Source organism: Bombina bombina, chromosome 3 (genome assembly GCF_027579735.1).
Source record: "Bombina bombina isolate aBomBom1 chromosome 3, aBomBom1.pri, whole genome shotgun sequence".
Lineage (NCBI taxonomy): Eukaryota > Metazoa > Chordata > Amphibia > Anura > Bombinatoridae > Bombina > Bombina bombina.
The window spans coordinates 663,250,211-663,277,342 of NC_069501.1; the positions used below are offsets into that span (position 1 = coordinate 663,250,211).

At 40.7% G+C, this 27,132-nt stretch overlaps 1 protein-coding gene across 1 annotated transcript in view; it reads left to right on the forward strand.

The window, feature by feature from the left end:
• LOC128653860 (uroplakin-3b-like) overlaps window positions 1-27,132 on the forward strand; it is a 162,558-nt gene that overhangs the window by 92,913 nt on the left and 42,513 nt on the right. Inside the window, exon 3 of the mRNA XM_053707398.1 lies at window positions 10,821-11,043. Coding sequence (XP_053563373.1) covers window positions 10,821-11,043 — 223 coding nt within the window. The remainder of the gene's footprint in view (window positions 1-10,820; window positions 11,044-27,132) is intronic.

Consider the following 27,132-nt stretch of genomic DNA (forward strand, 5'->3'; position numbering starts at 1 on the left):
GAGGCAACTTTAACATGGACCAAAAAGTATCTTGGTTACAAGTATCTGTCTCTACTCCCGAGTATAATTGTTGATAATAGGCATGAAATGCCTCCATAATACCCTTCGTCTCCGTATATCTTCCCTTTTCAGTTTGAATGGCAGGTATAATATTTCTCTTTTTTCTGACCTTAATGAGTTTCGCTAGATATTTAGCGGAAGAGCCATGCAATCCCCTAAATTGAAGATTTATTCTTCCTTCCTCCTCCAAAAGTTTTTGTTTTAAGAACAAATCTCTTTCCTTCCTATTGTCTTGATATTTCTTCCAGTTTCCTGAAGTGCGCCTCAAGCAATATTTTCTATATGAGTTCCTAATTTTATTCATGATTTGGATTTCCCATGCTTTACTCTTTTTCTTCGCTATACTAATATATGATTGTATTTCTCCCCGCATTACAGCTTTAAAAGCTTCCCAAAAAATTTCCTGTTTATTAGCATAGCTTATATTATAAGAATAATATCGTTGCCAGAGGGATCTCAAGAAATTAACAAATCTAGGATTAGTATGCAAATATCGAGGGAAATAAAAACTAGGCGTTTGTGTCCTGTTCTTTAGCCCAGAAAGAAGTGACAAAGAAATAATGGCGTGGTCTGAAATAATGATATCTCCAATTCCTGCCTCTAATTCCTGATTGGCCAAGCACTCCGTAATTAACAAAAAGTCAATTCTCGAAAAAGTACAGTGTGCTTTAGATTCGCAAGAAAATACCTGTTTATCTGGGTTTTTTAAACGCCATATATCCAATAATTTTAGCTTTGCACAAAATAGTGATAGATATTTTGCATTCTTTGCGTTAACTAATCTGTTTTTGTTAGAAAATCTATCAAGTGTTGGGGATAAAGTGGCATTAAAATCCCCCCCTAAAATTAAGTTTTCGGCACTAAAAGGAAATAATTTGATTTGTATTTTCTCCCAAAATTCTCTGGAGAACTTATTTGGGGCATATATATTGCAAATTATCAATTTAAAATTCTTTATAAACACATGAATTAAGATGTATCTTGCCGCCGGATCTATTTCTACCTTATCTATTTTATATTCTAACTCTTTGTGAAACAAAATAGCGACCCCGCATTTTCTAGCACGACCGGTTGTGGAGACTACTTCCCCAACCCATTTTATCTTCAATTTAGCCGCTTCTTGCTCATTAAGATGTGTCTCCTGAAGGAGAACAATGTCTGGTTTATAGCTAGCCAGAGTTTTAATAATCAATTTACGTTTAATGGGGGAAGATATCCCTCCTATATTCCAAGATAAAATCTTAATACCTTCCGCCATCTAAAATCCAACTAATTTAGCCATTATACAAGAAATAAACCGCTCGGGGTGGGTTGAAGGCCTGGGGCGAGGGAGGTAGGGGAGGGGCGGCGGCGGAGAGGGGCGAGAGAGAGAGAGAGAGAGAGGGAGAGAAAAAAAAAAAATGACAAAATGGGGGGGAGGGAGGGGGAAAGGGAAAAGACATAGTACCTATGCCTCACAACTTCTATTGACATATGTTCCTTATTATCTGGGAGAGAGAAACACATTTCCACATAAGACAGCCAACTTTACCCTGTCTCTATAAATTTTTTAACATCTGCTACCTCTTCAAAAGAAAGTTTAGTACCTTTGTCCTCAATAATTATACGTGCAGGATATACCAGTCGAGCTTTAATCCCTTTATTTATCAACTGCGAACAATATGGGGCCATCAACTTCCTTTTAGCAGAAGTCTCATATGAAAGTCTTGAAACAACAGAATCCGATTCTTTCCAAATATAGGAGGATCATTATTTTTAAAACGTTTCAAGATTTCAACTTTATCTTGAAATTTTAGTAATTTAAAAATACAGATTCTGTTCCTCAAGACTCCATCTGAAGAGGGTTTCTTTTGGCCCAACCTATGTGCCCGTTCTATCGCCAGGGGTAACAACTCAGGGGAAAACCCTAACGTTTGTGGTAATGTAATTGAGGTGAATTTTAATAAATCCTCAAATTCAGATGTTTCTGGGAGACCCACTATCCTAATATTGTTCCGCCTGGAACGATCCTCCAGATCCTCCAGGCGTGACTGCATACTTTTAATTTTAGCATCCTGTTTCTGGATTAAGTCCCCATGAATATGAGTTATATCTTCAACCTCAGAGATTCTTGTCTCCGCCCCAGTTAGTCTGTTTGAAAACTGTCTGATTTCAGAGGACAATGAAACTAATTCAGCAGAGATAGTCCCTAGTTCTTTCTTAATTACATCGAACTGAGGAGAAAATATCTCTGTTAACTGTGCAATCAGTGTATGTGAATTTTACTAATTTCTGAAGAGCTATCCAAACTGGAATCTGCTATTTTACTTTTTTTATCTTTTACTTTTACAGGCATTTTGGGTGAATTTGACTTCACCTGAGTGATAAATCTATCCATAAAGGATAGATCGAAAAAATAAAAATAAATCAAGTGCACTTAAAGTGAAGACCCATACAACAAAAAAAAGAAAAAAAATCACAAAACCCCCCTCCCACCCGTTCCCCCTATATAAATTCTCAAACTATTATATAGCAAATATACTAGTGTTACTACAAAGTGCTTAAAGGGACAGTTTACTCAAATATTTTCTCCCCTTTAATTTGTTCCCAATGATCCACTTTACCTGTTGGAGTGTATTAAATTGTTTACAAGTAGCTCCTTTACCCTTATATTGGCATTTGAAATTGTTAATTTAGCATGTGGTATCCCCACCTATTCTGAAAGTTTGTGGCCGCGCGTACCAGCTATAGATAAGCTTTGTAAACACAGCCAGCAGAAGAAATTACACTCCCAGTGTGATAAAGCAGAGATAAGGTAATAAAATGTTGATTTTTCCATTGTTCTCTCAAAGTACTGGTGATTGTTTTAAGGACAGATATAAGATAAAGAAGCAGGTATATGTGCACAATGTGATACAGTAATGAGATATGATTATACCTACAAGCTCAACCTATTTTATTAGGCTGTGGCTTCAAAACACAAAATCAGAGCTTTAATATACAGAAATAAACCTTAAAAAGCCAATTTTAATACATTTTTTACTCTGCAGTTGGTAAAAAAAGCAATTGTAAACACATTAAGGGAAAAACTATTTTACAGTATACTGTCCCTTTAATAGAGCAAAGTAGTGCGTATGGCCTGAAAGTCTCTACTACTTTATCCAGATGGTATTAGCTTTTTTTTCCTTTTATTCCCTTCTTTTATTTTCCCTCTTTTTTTTTTTTCCCCTTCCTTTTGTAGCTTTCCTTCCCCCTTTTTTCCTCTTTCTAACCTTTTCTTTTTTGTGTTTCTATGAGCTTGCCTCCTTCCAGGTAGAACTGCACAGGGTTTTTAACAGATCCCTTATAGCTCAATTTTATCTCAGATTTGTAGGGGCTTATATAACACTTCAGTCCAGGTTTACACACCCAGTTTAATTACCTGCAGCTAGAATAAACACAGGACATTTTTTTTTTATTATTTTTAAACTAAACTGAGGCGTTTCGGGGTAGTTAACCCCTTCCTTCAACAGAAATATATATATATATATATATATATATATATATATACACGCAGATAAAATGCAATATATAGACTGTTTCCCTAAACCCTCTCCTTAACCCCTTCCAATATGTGACCAAAATAATGTATATCAAAAATAGATCCCCAACAGGTGGGAGGTCTCTAACGAGTCACCACACAATGAATGGGCTGAGTAAAAAACAATTGGGGTGGAGGACTAAGTATAGTCAAATTAAGGCAATCAGAAAAAGGGGCTTATTACATAGTTGTTACACCACTGTTTGTTCACATAAAGCTTTCCTAAGCCTAGGTCTAATTTGTTAACTCCTCTAAGAGCCAACGAGTATACAGAAAATGTATAGGGGATTAGAAAAGTACACAGCACCTATAGCAAACCTTATTACACATTACTATGTAGATATAGGCAGACAACCCCAATTAAACACATTCAGGATCTCCCTGTGAATGATAAGGTTTGAACAAACTTGTCATAACAGGTTAATACATACATAAACATATTAGTTATCCCCTCAATTCTCAAATTACAATATGCAACCCTGGAAATACATTTCTAACATTTCTTTGTTGACACGTAGAATTAGCCACTTTCATATAATACCAATATTGTCCTCCACATCTAAGTGGCAATCTGAAACTAGCAGTTCGAGAGTCTCACATATAGGGAAAGCGTTATTTAGGGCAAAGACTCAGTATCAACCCTGGTGAGGCAAACCCAGTTCACTGTACAGATATCCCCTTTTCTTTTCTTGTGGTCTAACAATAGGAAAAGGAGCAAACACTATGTCTTTTAGCTAGAGAGTCAGCCTCTCTCCTACAGCCAATATCTAATGGCTCCCATTAGCAAGCGGGCTTCACAGTTCTGTGGTAGCAAGGCAGGCGACAGGAGATTTTAACTTACGTGCCCCACTCTGGACTTCTCCTCTGTATCCAATTATGGCCGTAAGTACCTAGGAGCCCGTTCCTCTGCCTGTGTAACCCGGGCACTGCTCCGATACTCAAAGCAGAAACTAACTGGATACAAGGCGTGACTTGATTGAGAGGTTTTCACACACCTTCACTTCTCATTGGAAGAATTAAAGGGCTCAACCGCAGGGTGGCTTCCAGATTGGTCGGCTCTCTTCTTCTGCTGCGTCGCTGTTTTCACAGCTGTCCGATATGACATACCCCTAGAGCAGGGGGAATCCTTCACCTTGAGCGAATCCTAGGAGGTGTAATCACCCCACAACGGGTACCGCTCTCCTTCCCTGGTCTCAGTTCGGTCCTCTGCAGACGCTCTGCTCCAGTGCCACTGTGCCGCTGTATCCGTGCCGGACCAAGTGTACCCCAGCCCCGCCAGCTGAATCTTTACGTTTTTGCGGGATAGATATGTCCACAGGCTTCAGTTAACCAGTATAAACGGTATTATTTAATTGTTTCTCTCAAGTCCCATTTTATTTTACAGGGTGAGGTTGCGGCTCGGACTAGAAGCCGTAGAAAACAGTCCTTGGAGGTTTTTCCCGCCTGGGCCAGGATTTATTCGGCCGTCTCCCTAGGATGCAGCAGAGCACCAGCAACGGGAGAAATGGCCACAGGAGTTCGTTGTACACAGCTGCTCAATCTCCATGCACCACGCCAGACTCAGCGTGTGCTGCTGAACAGCTCCTCCCACCGGAAATGCCTCCCACATCGCCGCCACTCTAATAAAAAATTTTAATCCCTAATCTGCCGACCGCACACCGCCGCAACCTACATTATCCCTATGTACCCCTAATCTGCTGCCCCTAACACCGCCGACCCCAATATTATATTAATTAACCCCTAATCTGCGGCCCCCAAGGTCGCCGCCACCTACCTACAATTATTAACCCCTAATCTGCCGACCGGACCTCACCGCTACTATAATAAAGTTATTAACCCCTAATCCGCCTCACTCCCTCCTCAATAACCCTATAATAAATAGTATTAACCCCTAATCTGCCCTCCCTAACATCACCGACACCTAACTTCAAGTATTAACCCCTAATCTGCCGACCGGACCTCACCGCTACTCTAATAAATTTATTAACCCCTAAAGCTAAGTCTAACCCTAACACTAACACCCCCCTAAGTTAAATATAATTTTTATATAACAAAATAAATTATTTCTTATTAAATAAATTATTCCTATTTAAAGCTAAATACTTACCTGTAAAATAAACCCTAATATAGCTACAATATAAATTATAATTATATTGTAGATATTTTAGGATTAATATTTATTTTACAGGTAACTTTGTATTTATTTTAACCAGGTACAATAGCTATTAAATAGTTAATAACTATTTAATAGCTACCTAGTTAAAATAATTACCTTACCAGCCCTTTAAAGGGCCTTTTGCGGGGCATGCCCCAAAGAATTCTGCTCTTTTGCCTGTGAAAAAAACATACAATACCCCCCCCCAACATTACAACCCACCACCCACATACACCTAATCTAACCCAAAACCCCTTAAATAAACCTAACACTAAGCCCCTGAAGATCTCCCTACCTTATCTTCACCACGCCGGGTATCACCGATCCGTCCAGAAGAGGCTCCGAAATCTTCATTCAAGCCCAAGCGGGGCTGAAGAGGTCCATCATCGGGCTGAAGAGGTCCATCATCCGGCTGAAGTCTTGATCCAAGCGGGGGCTGAAGAGATCCATCATCCGGCTGAAGTCTTGATCCAAGCTGCCGGCTGAAGAGATCCATCATCCGGCTGAAGTCTTCTATCAAGCGGCATCTTCAATCTTCTTTCTTCCGGATCCATCTTCATCCCGCCGATGCGGAATATCCATCCTGGCCGACGACTTCCCGACGAATGACGGTTCCTTTAAGAGACGTCATCCAAGATGGCGTCCCTCGAATTCCGATTGGCTGATAGGATTCTATCAGCCAATCGGAATTAAGGTAGGAAAATTCTGATTGGCTGATGGAATCAGCCAATCAGATTCAAGTTCAATCTGATTGGCTGATTGGATCAGCCAATCGGATTGAACTTTAATCTGATTGGCTGATTCCATCAGCCAATCAGAATTTTCCTACCTTAATTCCGATTGGCTGATAGAATCCTATCAGCCAATCGGAATTCGAGGGACGCCATCTTGGATGACGTCCCTTAAAGTACCCGTCATTTGTCGGGAAGTCATCGGCAAGGATGGATGTTCCGCGTCGGCGGGATGTAGATGGATCCGGAAGAAAGAAGATTGAAGATGCCGCTTAATAGAAGACTTCAGCCGGATGATGGATCTCTTCAGCCGGCCGCTTGGATCAAGACTTCAGCCGGATGATGGATCTCTTCAGCCCCCGCTTGGATCAAGACTTCAGCCAGATGATGGACCTCTTCAGCCCGATGATGTACCTCTTCAGCCCCCGCTTGGGCTTGGATGAAGATTTCAGAGCCTCTTCTGGACGGATCGGTGATACCCGGCGTGGTGAAGATAATGTAGGGAGATCTTCAGGGGCTTAGTGTTAGGTTTATTTAAGGGGGGTTTGGGTTAGATTAGGGGTATGTGGGTGGTGGGTTGTAATGTTGGGGGGGTATTGTATGTGTTTTTTTACAGGCAAAAGAGCAGAATTCTTTGGGGCATGCCTCGCAAAAGGCCCTTTTAAGGGCTGGTAAGGTAAAAGAGCTTTTCTATTTTTATTTTAGAATAGGGTAGGGCATTTTTTTATTTTGGGGGGCTTTGTTATTTTATTTGGGGGCTTAGAGTAGGTGTAATTAGCTTAAAATTGTTGTAATATTTTTATAATGTTTGTAAATTATTTTTTTATTTTTTGTAACTTAGTTCTTTTTTTATTTTTTGTACTTTAGTTAGTTTATTCAATTGTATTTATTTGTAGGTATTTGTATGTAATTAATTTATTGATAGTGTAGTGTTAAGTTTAATTGTAACTTAGGTTAGGATTTATTTTACAGGTAATTTTGTAATTATGTTAACTAGGTAGCTATTAAATAGTTATTAACTATTTAATAGCTATTGTACCTGGTTAAAATAAATACAAAGTTACCTGTAAAATAAATATTAATCCTAAAATAGCTACAATATAATTATAATTTATATTGTAGCTATATTAGGGTTTATTTTACAGGTAAGTATTTAGCTTTAAATAGGAATAATTTATTTAATAAGAAATAATTTATTTTGTTAGATAAAAATTATATTTAACTTAGGGGGGTGTTAGTGTTAGGGTTAGACTTAGCTTTAGGGGTTAATAAATTTATTAGAGTAGCGGTGAGGTCCGGTCGGCAGATTAGGGGTTAATACTTGAAGTTAGGTGTCGGTGATGTTAGGGAGGGCAGATTAGGGGTTAATACTATTTATTATAGGGTTATTGAGGCGGGAGTGAGGCGGATTAGGGGTTAATAACTTTATTATAGTAGCGGTAAGGTCCGGTCGGCAGATTAGGGGTTAATAATTGTAGGTAGGTGGCGGCGACGTTGGGGGCGGCAGATTACGGGTTAATAAATATAATATAGGGGTCGGCGGTGTTAGGGGCAGCAGATTAGGCGTACATAGGGATAACGTAGGTTGCGGCGGTGTACGGAGCGGCAGATTAGGGGTTAATAGTATAATGCAGGGGTCAGCGATAGCGGGGGTGGCAGATTAGGGGTTAATAAGTGTAAGGCTAGGGGTGTTTAGACTCGGGGTACATGTTAGGGTGTTAGGTGCAGACTTAGGAAGTGTTTCCCCATAGGAAACAATGGGGCTGCATTAGGAGCTGAACGTTGCTTTTTTGCAGGTGTTAGATTTTTTTCAAGCTCAAACGGCCCCATTGTTTCCTATGGGGGAATCGTGCACGAGCACGTTTTTGAAGCTGGCCGCGTCCGTAAACACCGCTGGTATTTAGAGTTGCAGTTGCTGTAAATTATGCTCTATGCTCCCTTTTTGGAGCCTAACGCAGCCCTTCTGTGAACTCTAAATACCAGCGGTATTTAAAAGGTGCGGGGGGGAAAATACACGCGTAGCTAACGCACCCCTTTGGCCGCAGAACTCTAAATCTAGCGGTTTGTTTGTTTATTTCCACTCCGGCCATATGTGGACTTAACATACCTGAGTAGCACATTTAAATATACCCTGCAAGTATTTGCTTAATCAAAGTATTTTGTTATATTAATAAATCTGATAAATTTTCAATCTATATGGCTTCTTCTAATCTTCCTTTAAAGCAACTGTTCCAGAAAATGAGGCTCTCACAAGATATCCTGAGACAGAACATGACACGTGTATTGAGACATTTTGCATGAGAATGTCAGGGCAGATTTCCATGACCTCAAACTAAAGAGAAGTTGGATGATGCAACAAGACAAAAAGCACACATTAAATCAATCTTTTACTGTCGTTCTATTCCGTCCTAACCTCGCCGGGCATTAGCACCGTTAGGACGGAATAGAACGTCCTAGCCATTTGGCTGTCCTGAAGCCAAAAGGCACTTCCAGGATGCGATCGCGGTCAAGAGGGTGTGCCTAGCATCATAGGGATGCCCCCCTGACCCAGTCATTGAAATCTTGTGATTGAGTGCACGATTGCAGGATTTCAATTTGTTTACATTGGAACGTTGTTCTGATGTAGACAAATTAACTCTGTCATCAAAGGGTTATTGAATGACTACAAAAAAAGATTTGTGTTTAGGAATGGGCAAGAGAATTGAGATGCTGTGTCATGACCTAAAGACGGCTGTGCAATAAAGACGACCCAGAAATATAGATGAACTGAAAAATATTTGTAGGGAGGAATGGCCCAAAATTGATCCTCAGTGTTCTGAAGCTACAGGAAATATTTGGTGTAGGATCACCAAGTTATTCAATTCAAGCATTCACTTTTTTCAGAATTCACAAAGAATAATTTCTCTATGTCATCAATAAAAATGTGAAAAATACCACCTGCTTGTGTGTTATCAGTTTAGTCAGATTGTGTGTGTCTATACTTTTGACTTAGATGACAATCAGACCACATTTTGGGCTAAGTTACAAGTGGAGTGTTAATTACCACTCAAGCATTAACATCCCTGAAGTTACCTTTTTGCTTTCTTTGGGTAGCGCTGGTATTACAAGTTGAAAGTAAAAATGTTGCGCTTGTGTGTAAAATGTTAATCAGAGGATATTGCGTTCATGATATCATATATCACCTCATTGAATTCAATGGAGCAGAGATGTTAAAACAAACCTAACATCTATACTTGCACGTTATCCCCATCGCAATAAGCCCCCTACTCTAATAATCCCATAATTGCCACATCCCCCTACTCTTTTAATCCCACTACACTTTTAAACCCATAAACCTCCACATCCCCAATGCAAACTACCCCGCTACACTACCAAGTTAAAAATGCCCTGATAAAAGCAGAAGGGATTTAGATATTTTGCATTTAAAAAAACTCCTCTACTGAAACTAACCCCCCGGAAAGAAACCAAAAAAACACTGCTATTGATAAACTCCAAAAGTTTGTACTCACCAATTTGAATCCGGCTCCTTAGGGGGCAGCAGCGGGTCAATGGCAGTGCTCCTCTCTATCTTCATCCAAGGTGTCGGTCCTCTGGGGCTGTCCTCTTCTTTTCTTCCATCCGATCCTCTTCATGCTGTCAGCGCAGCACACTGAAGAATGACTGCAAGGTTCCCTCTTATAAAGGGGTGCCCTTGCATTTCTATTGACAATTTTTTTAATTCTAATTCAAATCAGCCAATAGAATCAAAGCTTTTTCCATTGACTGGTTTAGGGGTTAATAGAGTAAGGGGTCATTGCGGTGGGGGTATTGGTGGCTTAAGAATTAAGTAGATTAGGAAGTTTATTGTGATGGAGGTAGTGGCAGTTTAGGGGTTAAGTAAAGTAGGGAGTTTATTGTGATGGGTGGTGCAGGGTTTTAGGGGTAAAAGGGACAGTCTAGTTAAAATTAAACTTTTATGATTCAGATAAGGCATGCAATCTTAAAAACTTTCCAATTTACTTTTATCATCAAATTTGCTTTGTTCTCTTGGTATTCTTTGTTGAAAGCTAAAAATAGGTAGGCTCATATGCTAATTTCTAAGTTTAAAAAAAATGTATAATTTCTTGATTATGGAAATAATTATCCTTAACTTTAAAATTTATTTTGTGAACAGAACTCAGGGAGATAAGTATATTTTGTAGATGGAAATTAATAAATAATGTGACTTTTAGCTTGAACTCCTAATTGATATATAAATATACATTCACACTGTTTTAATAGGTATTTTCTATCTAATTAGCTAAAATTGTATGTTTTTTGTTTCTTTTTTTTACAGTTGTACCGGACATAACTGACACAATGCTCAGTACTCCCTCCCGCTATGCTTTATTTGCACAAAATCGAACTGAATACTATCATATTCTTCGTGTGCGTGGAGCGGATTACCCTTGCACTGATACACAGACTAATATATATACTTTTTTAAAAGTTGGAGCTCAAGTTAACTGCACTGAACCTACATTCTGTAATGGACCTTTAACTCTTTTTGGACCATACAGGTAAGGCAATTGGCGCTCAAACCGGAATTTAACTTTAAACAAGGAATACATATACAAACATTAAAAAACAGAACAAACGTTTATATAATACTGTAAAGAACAAATTTTCACTAAAAAAAAACAGAGCTATATAACTTTATAAAGCGGGCTCTGTTGGAAATGAATCTGTGTATCTTTAAATATACAGCTTTATATCTAATGGCAGGTGGTTGTCTTGCTAAAGCTACTAAAAAGGAGCCAGTGCTAATATAAATCTGTGCATAATAATGAAGTCAGACACAGAAGTAATATCAATTAAAGTATTTACTCAAAATTAGAGCCAAAAGTAAAACAATTTTTTTGTATCAATCCATATACTGTCTATTATAATAATTTATCCTTTAAAAAACAACTCATAAATAAATTAAAAGAGAGAAGCGCTCAACCTGGGAATGAACAATAGCATAATAGCTTGTTCTATGGCTAGTTACCACCCTAGAAGCAGCCTCTTTTTGCTCAACATGTGCCTTTCACAGAGAAGAACTTTCCTGTAGCATATCAGTCTGATCCTGACTTAACAGTGCAGTCCAGCCCCGAAATACCAGGCAATCCCTCTCTGAACAAGGGAAACAGCAAAACCCCAGATGTACATTTCGGCCTAGTGTGGACCTCGTCAGTGAGGTGCAGACATAACCCTCTAAGCACACTGAACAATGGGTCCACGTCTGGATTCCCGCATCACACTTAGGGAGACTTCCCCAAGTGTCATAATTTGCATAAATTAAAAGAGAGAAGCGCTCAACCTGGGAACGAACAATAGCATAATAGCTTGTTCTATGGCTAGTTACCACCCTAGAAGCAGCCTCTTTTTGCTCAACATGTGCCTTTCACAGAGAAAAACTTTTCTGTAGCAGGGATATGGCTGCACCTCACTGACGAGGCCCACAAAAGGCCGAAACGTACGTCTGGGGTTTTGCGGTTTCTCTCGTTCAGAAAAGGATTGCCTGGTATTTCGGGGCTGGACAGTACTGTGAAGTCAGGATCAGACTGATATGCTTCAGGAAAGTTCTTTTCTGTGAAAGTCACATGTTGAGCAAAAAGAGGCTGCTTCTTGGGTGGTAACTAGCCATAGAACAAGCTATTATGCTATTGTTCGTTTCCAGGTTGAGCGCTTCTCTCTTTTTATTTATGCAAATTATGACATTTTGGGAAGTCTCCCTAAGTGTGATGCGGGAATCCAGACGTGGACCCATTGTTCAGTGTGCCTAGAGTGATATGGCTGCACCTCACTGACGAGGCCCACAATAGGCCGAAACGTACGTCTGGGGTTTTGCTGTTTCTCTCGTTCAGAGAAGGATTGCTTGGTATTTGGGGGCTGGACTGTACTGTGAAGTCAGGATCAGACTGATATGCTTCAGGAAAGTTATTTTCTGTGAAAGGCACATGTTGAGCAAAAAGAGACTGCTTCTTGGGTGGTAACTAGCCATAGAACAAGCTATTATGCTATTGTTCGTTTCCAGGTTGAGCGCTTCTCTCTTTTTATTTATGCAAATGATAACTCATAAATAGTCTAATACAAAAATATCATATAGTTAAAGCAAATACTTGCACTTAACATTGGAAGCAGGATGTAGAGCTATAAACAAAGCAAACCAAACTACATCTGCACATAGGTTGCCATCTGAATGTTTCACTTCCACTGAGGAATCTTCAGCCGGCCGGTTGTGTACATGGTTGTTTGTGCATCATTATTGTACAACTATACTTTTATATCTGATAGAACAGCTTAACATTTTCATAATTAAATATCTTATGTGTATCTATAGATACATAGGGGCCTATCTATCAAGCTCCGAAAGGAGCTTGACGGCCCGAGTCTTCAGACTCGCCAGAAACAGCAGTTATGAAGCAGCGGTCACAAAGACCGCTGCTCCATAACCTGTCCGCCTGCTCTGAGCAGGCGGACAGACATCGCCGGAAATCAATCCGATCAAGTACGATCGGGTTGATTGACACCCCCCTGCTGGCGGCTGATTGGCCGCGAGTCTGCAGGGGGCGGCGTTGCACCAGCAGCTCTTGTGAGCTGCTGGTGCAATGCTGAATACGGAGAGCGTATTGCTCTCCATATTCAGCGAGGTCTGGCGGACCTGATCCTGATCCTGATCGGATCAGGTCCGCCAGACCTTGATAAATAGAGGCCATATTACTGCCAAACTTAATATAAGAATTAGTTTAAAAAAATGAATGAAAAAGGTGTTAGAAATAAAAGTGCTGCAAAGGGCTTTAACATATATATATATACTGTATATACATACATACACATGTCTAAATATGTGTATGTATATATAACCCCAATTTCGAAAAAGTTAGGACAGTATGGGAAAAAAAAGCAAACAAAAAAATCATTTGAAAACTCAATTCACCCTGGAGAGGGGGAGAGAGACAGCAAAAGAGAGAGGGGGAGAGAGACAACAAAAGAGAGGGAGAGAGACAGCAAAAGAGAGAGGGGGAGAGAGACAGCAAAAGAGAGAGGGGGAGAGAGACAGCAAAAAAGAGGGGAGAGAGAGACAGCAAAAAAGAGGGGAGAGAGAGACAGCAAAAGAGAGGGGGAGAGAGACAGCAAAAGAGAGGGGGAGAGAGACAGCAAAAGAGAGGGGCAGAGAGACAGCAAAAGAGGAGGGAGAGAGACAGCAAAAGAGAGGGGAGAGACAGCAAAAGAGAAGGGGGAGAGAGACAGCAAAAGGGAAGGGGGAGAGAGACAGCAAGAGAGAAGGGGGGAGAGAGACAGCAAAAGAGAGGGGGGAGAGAGACAGCAAAAGAGGGGGGAGAGAGTGCAAAAGAGAGGGGGGAGAGTGCAAAAGATAGGGGGGAGAGAGCACAAAAGAGAGGGGGAGAGAGCGCAAAAGAGAGGGGGGAGAGTGTGCAAAAGAGAGGGGGAGAGTGCACAAAAGAGAGGGGGAGAGTGCACAAAAGAGAGGGGGAGAGAGCGCAAAAGAGAGGGGGAAGAGAGTGCAAAAGAGGGGGGAGAGAGCGCAAAAGAGAGGGGGAGAGAGCACAAAAGAGGGAGGGGGAGAGAGCACAAAAGAGAGGGGGGAGAGAGCACAAAAGAGAGGGGGAGAGAGCACAAAAGAGAGAGGGGAGAAAGTGCAAAAGAGAGGGAGAGAGACAGCAAAAGAGAGGAGAGAGAGAGCAAACAAGAGGAGAGAGAGAGCAAATGAGAGGAGAGAGAGCAAACGAGAGGGGGAAGAGAGAGAGCAAAAGAGAGGGAGAGAGACAGCAAAAGAGGGAAAGAGAGAGATAGCAAGAGAGAGGGAGAGAGACAGCAAAAGAGGGGGAGAGAGAGCAAAAGAGAGAGGGGAGAGAGAGAGCAAAAGAGAGGGGGGAGAGAGCAAACGAGAGAGGGGAGAGAGAGAGCAAAAGAGAGGGGGAGAGAGCAAAAGAGAGGGGGAGAGGGCAAAAGAGAGGGGGAGAGGGCAAAAGAGAGGGGGGAGAGAGAGAGCAAAAGAGAGGGGGAGAGAGAGAGCAAAAGAGAGGGGGGAGAGAGAGAGCAAAAGAGAGGGGGGAGAGAGAGAGCAAAAGAGAGGGAGGAGAGAGAAAGAGTAAAAAAGAGGGGGAGAGAGAGAGCAAAAGAGAGGGGAGAAAGAGAGAGTAAAAGAGAGGGGGATAGAGAGAGCAAGGTGTGGGACCGCTGTACTGCAAAAAATGTATCTTTGTTTAAACATCTAGTTAATAATGATTGTGACAGACCCTTCTGTCAGGACTGAAGGAGTTAATTGTGTTTAGCTAAGAAACTAATTTCTAAAGACAGAGTTGCTGGCCTCAGCTATTGTGTGCTATAATTACATTTAAGTAATAAACAGGCCATTGTTTAATCACCCTCAGAGAGCAGACGCTAGGTGATAAGACAAGCCAAATGTGTTTAAGTTGTTATCTGCCTAAGTAAAGTATTTAAGTAATGTAATTCTACTGTTTCATAAAAGGGCGTCTTCCCCTTTTTTTTTTAATTTTCAAAGTTTTTTATTGGGTTCACATATTTGCATACATTAAGAATTGCACAAATCAGATTCATCAGTGATTAAGGTCAACAAGTATGAATGCGAAATAACATAGACAATAATGTCTTACCCAAGTTTTTTTTTTTTTTTAAACACATTTCTTAAAATAGTAGCATATATAAGAGAGTATTTAGGTCATACATTTTGTATCAAGAGAAAGGAAGAAAGAATAGTGGAGGTGTGGAGAGAAGAAGGAGGGGGAAGGGTGGAGTGGGGAAGGGGGGTATATGGGTGTCTGCCTCTCACTGGGTTGCTAAGTTTGCTTAGTAATAAGTGTCATGTGGCTAAATTTGATGATAGAAGATATATAATTTAAGATAGTTGTGGTCCTTGAGAAGAAAGCGTTTGTAAAGAGATACCCCGGGTAATTATGAGTCGGGAGGGACAGGGGCGGTATTTGTAAGTGCAGAAGTTCCCTGTTCCCAAATAAAAAACATGTCTGTGAAAAAGTCCTGCTTGCCCAAGAAGCAATAACATTGTCTTTCCATATTCAAAATGTGTTTGACTTCTGATATCCAATTTGTGTGTGACGGAATTATTTGGGATTTCCACAGACGAGGTATTAATCTTTTAGCACCAGTCAGCATGATCTGGAGTAGTTTTGTGCGGTATAAGCAGTAAAGTGTCGGAAGATGATTGAGAAGGATAAGTTTAGGGCCTAGTGTTAAATTTGTGCCTAAAATTCTGTTTATGGTGGATTCAACTCTGTTCCAGAAGTCCAAGATGGAGGGGCATTCCCACCATATGTGGGTCATAGTACCTGTGCCTCCACAACGTCTCCAGCAAGCGGGAGATGCCGTAGGGAAAATATATCTAAGTCGTGATGGTGTCAAATACCAGCGAGATATTATTTTATAGTTTGTTTCTGCCATGAGTAATGAAGAAGACGCAGAGTGGGTGGCTTTAAAGCATGATCCCCACTCTTCGTCTGTAATATCACAATGTATTTCTGTGTTCCATTTCCTTAGAAAGGAGGGTCTCTGTAGGGGAAAGGACCCTCTGAGCAATTTATAGCTTGTTGAGAGAAGCTTTTTCTGGATTTCAGAATTAGCGCAGAGCTGTTCAAATATTGTTAGTGATCTGAGTATGTTTTGTTTATGCATGCTGTTATTGAGTGCATGTCGGATCTGGAAATATGAATACCAATTGTGAAAGGGAGAACCAAATTCATTGATTAGTGTTGCCCTGTCCTTGAGTGTTCCTGAATCTAGTAGAGTATAAATAGGCAGATTCTGCATGTGTGTCTCGGTGTGTGACTGGGCAAAGGATGTATGTTGGAAAAATATCTGATTACCTAGCAAAGGAGTTAGCGGGGAGATAGGGGTGGATATACCTTTATTATGTTTAATTAAGTGATCCCATATGTTTAAAGTGGTCTTAATATAGTAGTTTTTGTGCGCTTGTGGTGGTCTATGGGGCTTGGGGAGCCAGGGGAGATCTCTCATGGTTGTAGTTTTCAGCAAGGCACATTCAATTTGCACCCATGGAGGTGGGGGATTGAAGCGGGTCCAGGAGATCACTCTAGTGAGATGAACGGCCTTATAGTAGTTCAGGAGATGAGGGACATTAAGTCCACCATCCTCTTTGGTGAGAAATAAAGTGTCTTGGGGGATTCTAGGTTTTTTATAGGACCAAATAAATGAATTAATCATTCTTTGTTGGGATTGAAGGTAGGAAGTGGGGAGTGCCATTGGTAATGTTTGGAAAAGGTACAGGTATTTCGGGATGATCATCATCTTAACGGTATTGACTCTTCCCATCCAGGACAAGTGGTTTTGTTTGTGCCAACTCTCCAGAAGGGCCTGCACTGATTGCTGAAGTTTAGCATAGTTACATTGGAAGAGTTCCTGATGAGTGCTAGGGAGTAAGAGGCCTAAGTATTTAAGTTTGTTATTCAGACTGAATCTCGTGTGGGTTTTTATAAATTCTACATCCTGAGTGGGCACGTTTAGCGTCAAAATTCCAGACTTCTCCATATTTATGGAGAAATCAGATACTCGTCCGTATTCGTCCAGTGTATGGATCAAGGCCGGGAGGGAGGTGGATGGGGATTGAAGTGTGAAGATTACGTCATCTGCGAATAGCAAACATTTTTGATTTATATGTTTATATTGTACTCCGAGTATGTCAGGGTTTTCCCTAATTTTTATAGCTAGAGTCTCAATAGTGATGGCGAACAATAATGGTGATAACGGGCAACCCTGTCTGGTTCCGTTTGTTATGGGGAAGGATTGGGAAGCTGTACCATTGATCTGGACTCTTGCGTGTGGGTTGGAGTATAGGGCCTGGATTCGGGATTTAAAAGTCGTGGAGAAGCCAAACTTCGACAGGGCCCCCCACATGAAGTGCCAGTTGACCCTGTCGAACGCCTTCTCGGCATCTGTTGATAAGAGGGTGAGCGGTACTTTGTCTTCATATGCGGTTTGTAAGGAGTGTAGTACCCTAATTGTGTTGTCTTTGGCTTCCCTACCTCTGACAAATCCAACCTGGTCTTGGTGTATCAAATTCGGTAGGATATTGTTCAGGCGATTAGCGAGTATTTTCGCATAAATTTTTATGTCTACATTCAAGAGGGAGATTGGGCGATAACTACTTGGTTGGTCGGGAGGTTTGTCTGATTTTGGTATGACCGTTATGAGGGCTTCTAGTAGGGATTGGGAAAACGATTCTCCTTTGTCTATTGAGGTGTACAGGGTATGTAGTGGTGGGCCTAATTGGTTCTGGAGCAGTTGGAAGAATTTGGCCGTTAGGCCGTCTGGGCCTGGGGATTTACCATTTGGGAGGGCTTTAGTGGTGAGTGCTATTTCCTGAAGCGTTATAGGGGAGTCGAGGGATTGTCTGTCCTCGTCCGTGAGATTTGGTGTCTCTAGTGTTTTTAGATAGTTATCAATGTTGCAAAGCTTTTCTTGGGATATATGGGGGTCAAGGTTATATAGTTTGGTATAATAAGAGACAAAGGAGTTAGCGATATCCTCATTTTTGTTCATCAGGTTCCCTGAGGGGTGCCTGATAGACCTAATAAAGGAGTTGAGTCTCTTTTTTTTAAGCGATCTGGCTAGTAGACGACCAGCTTTGTTACTTTCAGAGTAGAATTTAGCTTTGGAGGTGAGTGCTCTTAGGTGTGCGTTTAAGGTTAAGTATTTGTTAAGATTATCTCTTGCTAGTGTTAGATCAGAGAGTTTTTGAGCCGAAGTAGGGTCAGTTTTATGAGCCATATCAGCTTGGTGAAGGTTGGAGGTAAGAAGGGAAAATTGGGCAGATTTTAATTTCCGTAGTTTAGTGGCATGTTTGATTAGGTGTCCTCTAATGTAGCATTTGTATGCTTCCCAATTATTCACGGCAGATGTATCGTCGGGCCTATTTATTAGAAAATATTCGTCTGTCACCTTAGTCAGGTCCTCTAGAATTTCTGGGTTTGTTAGAAGGGAGTCGTTTAGTCTCCAACTCGAGAGTTTCTTGGGTCTAGTAGACCAGTGGAAGGTGGACAATACCATACTGTGATCTGACCAGGGTGTGTGGAGAATGCGAGATTGTGTCAAGTCGGTAAGAAAAGATTGGTCACACATTAGGTAATCTAGGCGTGAATATGTGTGCTTAGGGTGTGAAAAAAAGGTGAAGTCCTTTTGTGTGGGGTGAACTATCCTCCAAGTGTCAAATAGTGAGATAGAGTGAAGTGTTGCACAGTTTGTTTTTCGTATGTTGCTACTGAGATATGATGTGCCTTGTGAGTTGTCTAAGGCGGGGGTCATTGTAAAATTAAAGTCGCCGCCTAGTATAATCGGGCCTTTGGAGATGTCCATTATTTTGTTAGTTACAGATCTGAAAAAGGAGGGTGTAGGTCTGTTAGGGGCGTATATATTAGCTACGGTGATCGGTCGGCCGTAACACAGCCCAACAAGAATCAGAAGTCTGCCTTCCGTGTCTGAGTATTTTTGCAAAAGTTCAAAAGGAACATTCTTCTTAATAGAGATGCATACCCCATTTTTTCTATTTGGGCCTGAGCTAAAAAAATGTTTATCATAATATCGGGTGGCTAATGTAGGTTTGTTGCGTTTTTTGAAATGGGTTTCCTGAATCATAATGAAATCTATGTTTTTTTTATGGAAATCATAAAAAGCTATGGAGCGTTTTTCTGCCGAGAGAAACCCCTTCACATTCTGACTAGCTATTGTCAGTGTGTTCATGGTAGGTGCAAAGAGCTGGATATTGGTGATAATAAAGAGGATGTTTCCTGCAGAGGAGGTGTACAGGCAGATGTGTTTGACTCGTGTCCTGTCGGGGTGCTGATTGGGGGGGATTGAGGGTGTGGCTAGGGATAGAAGGGGTAAGGTACTAGGGAGAGGGGGAGAAAAGGAGAGGAGTGTAAAGAGTTAGGAGATATGTGTCAGATCTCAATACTCTGGTGACAAAAAAGGATTAAGGGAGAGTGGTCATAGGTTGAATAAGTAAAGGAGAAGCAAGGAAAAAAGAAGCTACGAAAGAAAAAAAAGAAAAAAAAACACACAAAATGTATGATAAAGAAGAAGAAAAAAAGAAAAAGAAGAATACAATAAACAGTAACAGTTATAAGAGCAAATTCAATCAAGGCAAATGGACAAGCCGGGTGCTTGTCTTAGATCAATTATCGCTATATACCCATTTATAAAGTACCTATATGTCAGGCATTGCATATGTTCCCAAATATTTCCTGTTGTAATAAATGTCACTTAAAGCTGGTTGCAGTTAAAAGCAAAATCCGTGAGCATATTACTTCAGTAATTTTTAACTGTCTAAAACAAAGAATACATAGTCAACTTAACTCAACAATATGTATAAACTTAAAATACAAAAAACATAAACAATGGGCCGCAGCTTATGCATAGAGCCTTAGCTGTATATTAGTGTTTTTTTGTAAATTCTAAACAAGATGTGATCTAGGCTGATAGTTGTAGGCTAGGCTAGTCAAACCTTATAATTAGGAGAGTTAGTAGGTAAGTCCATAACAATGTTATAACAGTGCCTTTTATACTTGCCACAGTCCTTTAGAACTTTGAAGTTTCAGGTGCGGGCAGGATGTTTGAAGCTCATGACCATGTGAACTTCTCCAGGAGAAGTTGGGTTTAGAGATGCCGTTAGCACATTTGAAGCCAGAAAGAAAAGACATGTCTGTTTTACCCGGGTTGTTGTGTGTCTTCCTCTATTGAATTAGTCGGGTTCGTTAGTCGTCTTTTAGCTTGGCTGGCTTGGTTGTCTGACTGAGGTCTCCTTTGTGGCTTTGGGGCCAACTGATCCGAAGTAGTGTGACGTATGTGTTGACTATCTTCTGTGGTCATGGTTGGGATGCCCAGTGTTGTGCAGAAATTTTCGGCCTCCGTAATTGATCTGCATTCGTGGCGGATGCCATTTTTTGTAGCAATGATTGAGGTAGGAAAGCCCCATCTATAGGGAACTTTTAACTGTCTCAAATGAGAGGTCAGGGCCGAGAAGTCTCTTCTCTTTTGTAGAGTCCTTGCGGACAAATCTTGGAATATTTGTATACGAGTATTTTGGTAAACCATGGCTTGCTGTTGTCTGGCCTGATTATAAATCGCCTCCCGCTGTTGATAATTTTGGAAGCGGACAATGATGTCCCTTGGTGGGGCATCAGCCGCTGGTTTTGGGCGGAGAGCTCTATGTGCTCTATCTAGGATAAAATTAGATTGCTCCCCCTCAGCTGGGCCTGTCATCTCAGCAAAAAGACCTAGTAGAAACTCTTGTATTTCGCCGCCTTGAACAGACTCGGGGATGCCTCGAAACCGCAAGTTGTTGCGTCTAGTGCGGTTTTCAAGGTCATCCAGTTTATCCTCCAGTTCCATTGAATATTGCTGTTGGTATTTGACTTTGGAGGATAATTCCGCCATCTTTTGGGCAATGACATATTCGTGTTCCTCCAAGGAATCGACTCTTCGGCCTAAATCGCCCATCTCTTTTTTAAGGTCTGCGCATTCAGTTCTTATGCAAGATTTGACCTGGTTTATCAGGTCTTCCATAGCTTTATAAGTAATGGGCGAGTCGGCCTCTACCAGAGGTATGATGGGAGATGGGCTTCTCGGTATATCTGAGTCTTCCAAGTCATCTGTGTTACTAGAAGGTGCAAGAGGGGGCCCAGGTTTTTGCTTAAATTTCTCTGATTGCCTGAAAAAAGCATTCAAGTCTTCCTGGGATTTCTGAGATGTTTTGTGTTGTTTGTCATTCTTTGTCCCTCTTCTTTGCGACATTTTAGTGAAATAACAGAGGTATAGGCCAAGCTGCCAGGGACCCTATTTGCAGAAGATACCGTAGTGTAGTAGAGTTATATTATAGTAAAGATATAGTATATTTGCCCCACTCTCCAGAGGGAGATGCCCTCACTGGGCGATGCCGGCAAAGGGGATGAGGATATGACCCGCTGCTATGGTGAACAGCGGGAAATGGATGGAGAGAGGGGCTTTCTGTGTTTTTGTCAAGGATTTAGCAAGATCCCATTAAAGTCGGTAAGCAAAGGCAGCGAGTATTGGATCCCTGCTATTCAGTTGCAATATAATTTGGGCGCAATTATAGATGGCCTCCGGTTAATAAGGGAGGGGCAGAAGAGACAACACCAGGGTTAGACTTAAAGTTAATCCAGCGAATGTGCCATGTCTGTAATTGTTGATATATGTATTAGTGCATAAAGTCAGCAAGTCAGTCTCACAAAAATCCTATTCCGAGTCGTTCCGCCAGTTTCAGGGTCTTGTTATTGAGGTTGGATCTGTGGGTATAAGATGTGAGCTTTATAGTGGCGTATGAGGATAAACTTTAATGTTTGAGATGGATGCAGCTTCCTTGTAAGTGACTCTTCCGACAGTGCTGGTGTTTAATAGTATATGCACCGGAGCGGAACTACGGCCCTCCGGTGTCTGATATAGGTGTGATGAAGTGTCAGCAGCTGTCTATTTCAAGTCCTATAAATGATCATACCCTTACAGAGTCCACCTTGGGGTATGTGAGTACAACCTCTCTCCCCAAAAACTTCTGTTATGTATTGTAAAGTTAGTGTGAACCGGAGCGGGAGTTGGCTCTCCGGTGGGCTGCAAGGATGTTAGGCAGGTATAGGGGTGTAGTGGCGTGGTAATTGCTTACCCCTTATGTCCTTTAATTATCCGAGAAGACAGCTTGTCCCAACTCATGCGATCCTTTGCCGATGAGACACTGAAGATGTTGGATATGAAGCTGCGTCACAGCTTGTAGCTCAGAGTCCTGTCACGCTGTGTTATGCTGCTTCTTCACTCGTTTATGCGAGCAATTGCCAACGGAACGAGAGAAAGTATTTTCTTGATCTACACACTTTCATATGCATGCCTGTGTAGTCAAAACTTATGAATTAGCTGATTAGGGCATTTATATTCTTTTTAGCACCCGGCTTGTGGTAAGAGCATTAGTAAGTTGCGGCCATCTTGGTTAGCCGTTCGCTCCGCCTCTCCCGTCTTCCCCTTTTTATCTAAATGTACAAGAGTCTTTCAACCCCCCCATCTGGGGTCAAACCTGTATAAATACTAGGCATCTAGCCTTTAATAAAGGTCATTCTGTTTTAAACCTGAAACTGGCTGGGTTGTGAATTGCTGATTCCCTATGCAGGACATTGTTCATCTGGTATTAACCCTTGGTACACTGTTGGTACCGTAACAATGATCTATGTGATAGTCCCCTACCTAAACTGTGAGACTGGAATCTTATATTTACAAAGAGGCATTCAGTTGTAATGGTAGCAATAAAGAGACATGACTAAGAGACAATTTCTCTCTTATAGCCTTCTTGTCCCTTTCACAGTAAAGCTCTTTCCCTGGCCTATAACATTTTCAACTGTAAAATGAACTGTAAAACTAACCACATATTTATGTTTCACCCTTTATGGTCTTTTTTAATGTGTGCACTGTGCAAATTGTCCACAATTGCTTTCCTTGACTACCTATAATACCTGGTGTTAGCAGTACACATGTCTTGAGTACACATGACCAAACCCGATTTAGTATATGAAGTTTCTCCTCTTCACCGTCTTGGTTTTAACAAGTCTACAGAACAAGTTACTTAGATATGGTAATGTATAGTTGATTGTTTCCTTTACTGTAAATTGTGCAGTAAGAAAGAAAGATCCTTATGCGTCCCTTCAACATGCACTTGTAGATGGAACCATTGGAAATTAGTGCCTTTAGCATCTGAAGATAAATGGTACTATCAAGACTAGGCTCTAGCGACACACTTGCAACATTATCTGATTGGTTCTGTTTCCAGTCCCTCACGTACACAGGGACCAATCAGATAATGCAAAAATGGCAGATGGCAGATACGCTCCAGAGCGCTCTGTTCTAATCAGAGGCTCGGGCGCTGCAACCACCTCTGGGAACCTAACCAAGGGTCCCATCCCCCCACGACGTGCTTTTACCTGCATTCTGTCCGAGAACCTGCAAAAGCACAGTAGTGGGGGATGGGACCCATGGTTACGTTCCAAGAGGCGGTTGCGGTGCCCAAGGCTCTGATTAGAAAAGAGCGCTCTGGAGCGTATCTGCCGTTGGCCATTATTGCATTATCTGACTGGTCCTTGTGTCCGTGAGGGACAGGAAGCAGGACCAATCAGATAATGTTGCAAGTGTGTCGCTAGCGCCTTGTCTATTAAGAAGATCAAGCAGCTGCATATAGGGCTTCAGTGTGTGGCTCTGAACTTAGTTTAGTGATGCATATTTAGACAAACTGTGTAAATCTTGATAATGTATATCAGATGGACATAATGCAAAGCAGAAAGTATATTTCTCTGAATACATGATCTAAATAGCATTTTCATACACATCACACAAGTTTGTCAGAGTTCCCCAGAAATGTTCCTAGGAAATCCATTTATCAGAGCTAATATTATAACAGTCAGAAGAGGAACATTCGCCTAGATTTAGAGTTTTGTCAGTATTTAGAGTTGTCTGAATGGCTGCGTTAGCCTCAGAAAAGGGAGCGTTGAGCATAATTTACCTCCACTTCTACTCTCAATACCAGCGTTGCCTACGGTAGCGGTAAACTGGAAAAACGTGCTTGTGCACGATATCCCCATAGGAAACAATGGGGCTGAGCTGGCTGAAAAAAAAATAACACCTGCAAAAAAGCAGCGTTCAGCTCCTAACGCAGCCCCATTGATTCCTATGGGGAAACACTCTCTAAGTCTACACCTAACACCCTAACATGAACCCCGAGTCTAAACACCCCTAATCTTACACTTATTAACCCCTAATCTGCCGCCCCCGCTATCGCTGACACCTGCATTTTATTATTAACCCCTAATCTGCCGCTCCGGACACCGCCGCAACCTACATTATCCCTATGAACCCCTAATCTGCTGTCCCTAACATCGCCGACACCTATATTATATTTATTACCCCATATTCTGCCCCCCAACGTCGCCGCCACCTACCTACACTTATTAACCCCTAATCTGCCGACCGGACATCACCGCCACTATAATAAATGTATTAACCCCTAAACCGCCACACACCCGCCTCGCAAACACTATAATACATTTTATTAACCCCTAATCTGCCCTCCATAACATCGCCGCCACCTACCTACAATTATTAACCCCTATTCTCCCGCCCCTAACGTCGCCGCTACTATAATAAAGTTATTAACCCCTAAACCTAAGTCTAACCCTAACCCAAACACCCCCCTAAATTAAATATAATTTAAATAAAACGAAATAAATGTACTATCATTAAATAAATTATTCCTATTTAAAACTAAATACTTACCTATAAAATAAACCCTAATATAGCTACAATATAACTAATAGTTACATTGTAGCTATTTTAGGATTTATATTTATTTTACAGGCAACTTTGTATTTATTTTAACTAGGTACAATAGCTATTAAATAGTTAGTAACTATTTAATAGCTACCTAGTTAAAATAATTACAAAATTACCTGTGAAATAAATCCTAACCTAAGTTACAAATACACCTAACACTACACTATCAATAAATTAATTAAATAAATTAACTACAATTAGCTAAACTAAAAAACAATTAAATAAACTAATATATAATACAAAAACAAACAAACACTAAATTACAGAAAATAAAAAAATATTACAAGAAGTTTAAACTAATTACACCTAATCTAAGCCCCCTAATAAAATAATAAAGCCCCCCCCCAACATAAAAAAATGTCCTACCCTATTCTAAATTGCAAAGTAATCAGCTCTTTTACCAGCCCTTAAAAGGGCTTTTTGTGGGGCATTGGCCCAAAGTAATCAGCTCTTTTACCTGTAAAAAAAAATACAGCCCCCCAACATTAAAATCCACCACCCACATACCCCTACTCTAACCCACCCAAACCCCCCTTAAAAAAACCTAACACTAACCCCCTGAAGATCTCCCTACCTTGAGTCGTCTTCACCCAACCAGGCCGAAATCTTCATCCAAGGTGCGCAGAAGAGGTCCTTCATCCGGTAGAAGTCTTCAATCAGCCAATCAGATTGAGCTTGCATCAGATTTTTCCTACCTTAATTACGATTGGCTGATAGAATCCTATAAGCCAATCGGAATTGAAGGGACGCCATCTTGGATGACGTCACTTAAAGGTACCGTCATTGTGTAAGAAGACTCCGGATCAAGAGGATGGCTCCGCGTCGGCTCCTTGGAAGATGGCTCCACTCCGCTCCGGATGGATGAAGATTGAAGACGCCGCCTGGATGAAGACTTCTACCGGATGAAGGACCTCTTCTGCGCACCTTGGATGAAGATTTCGGCCCGGTTGGGTGAAGACGACTCAAGGTAGGGAGGTCTTCAGGGTGTTAGTGTTAGGTTTTTTTGAAGGGGGGTTTGGGTGGGTTAGAGTAGGGGTATGTGGGTGGTGGGATTTAATGTTGGGGGGTTGTATTTTTTTTTACAAGTAAAAGAGCTGATTACTTTGAGCCAATGCCCCGCAAAAAGCCCTTTTAAGGCCTTGTAAAAGAGCTGATTACTTTGTAATTTAGAATAGGGTAGGGCATTTTTTTATTTTGGGGGGCTTTATTATTTTATTAGGGGGCTTAGATTAGTTGTAATTAGTTTAAACTTCTTGTAATATTTTTTTATTTTCTGTAATTTAGTGTTTGTTTCTTTTTTTGTACTATAATTTAGTTTATTTAATTAAAGGGACATTAAACCCACATTTTTTCTTTCATGATTTAGAAAGAGCATACAATTTTAAACAACTTTCTAATTTACTCCTATTATCTAATTTGCTTCATTCTCTTGATATACTTTGCTGAAAAGCATATCTAGATAGGCTCAGTAGCTGCTGATTGGTTGCTGCAGATAGATGCCTCCTGTGATTGGCTCACCCATGTGCATTGCTATTTCTTTAACAAAGGATATCTAAAGAATGAAGCAAATTAGACAATAGAAGTACATTGGAATGTTGTTTAAAATTGTATTCTCTATCTGAACAATGAAAGAAAGTTTTTGGGTTTAGTGTCCCTTTAAATTTAATTGTAGGTAATTGTAGTTAATTTATTTAATTAATTTAATGATAGTAGTGTTAGGTTTAATTGTAACTTAGGTTAGGGATTTATTTCACAGGTAATTTTGTAATTATTTTAACTAGGTAGCTAATAAATAGTTATTAACTATTTAATAGCTATTGTACCTAGTTAAAATAAATGCAAAGTTGCATGTAAAATAAATATAAATCCTAAAATAGATACAATGTAATTACAGGTGACCCTCGTTTTACAACGGTTCAATTTACACAGTTTCAGAACAACCTTTTTTTCCAGTCATGTGACTGCTATTGAAAAGCATTGATAAGCAGTGCATTTATTAAAATAGCCAGTAGTTGGAGCTGTCCGCTTATGTTGCAGCAAAGCCAAGCAAGCTGAAATTAATCAGTTTGACCAGACCTGAGCTATCGAGCAGATTTCAAAGGAACAAGATCTTCCTGTCTATAAATCAGTCCAGATTGGAATGCATAGAAAGAACTGTTTGCAGAAAAATGCAAGTGAGTCTGTGTTGTGTGATTAGGTTTATAATGCTGTTGAGCAAATATTTTTGTTCATTT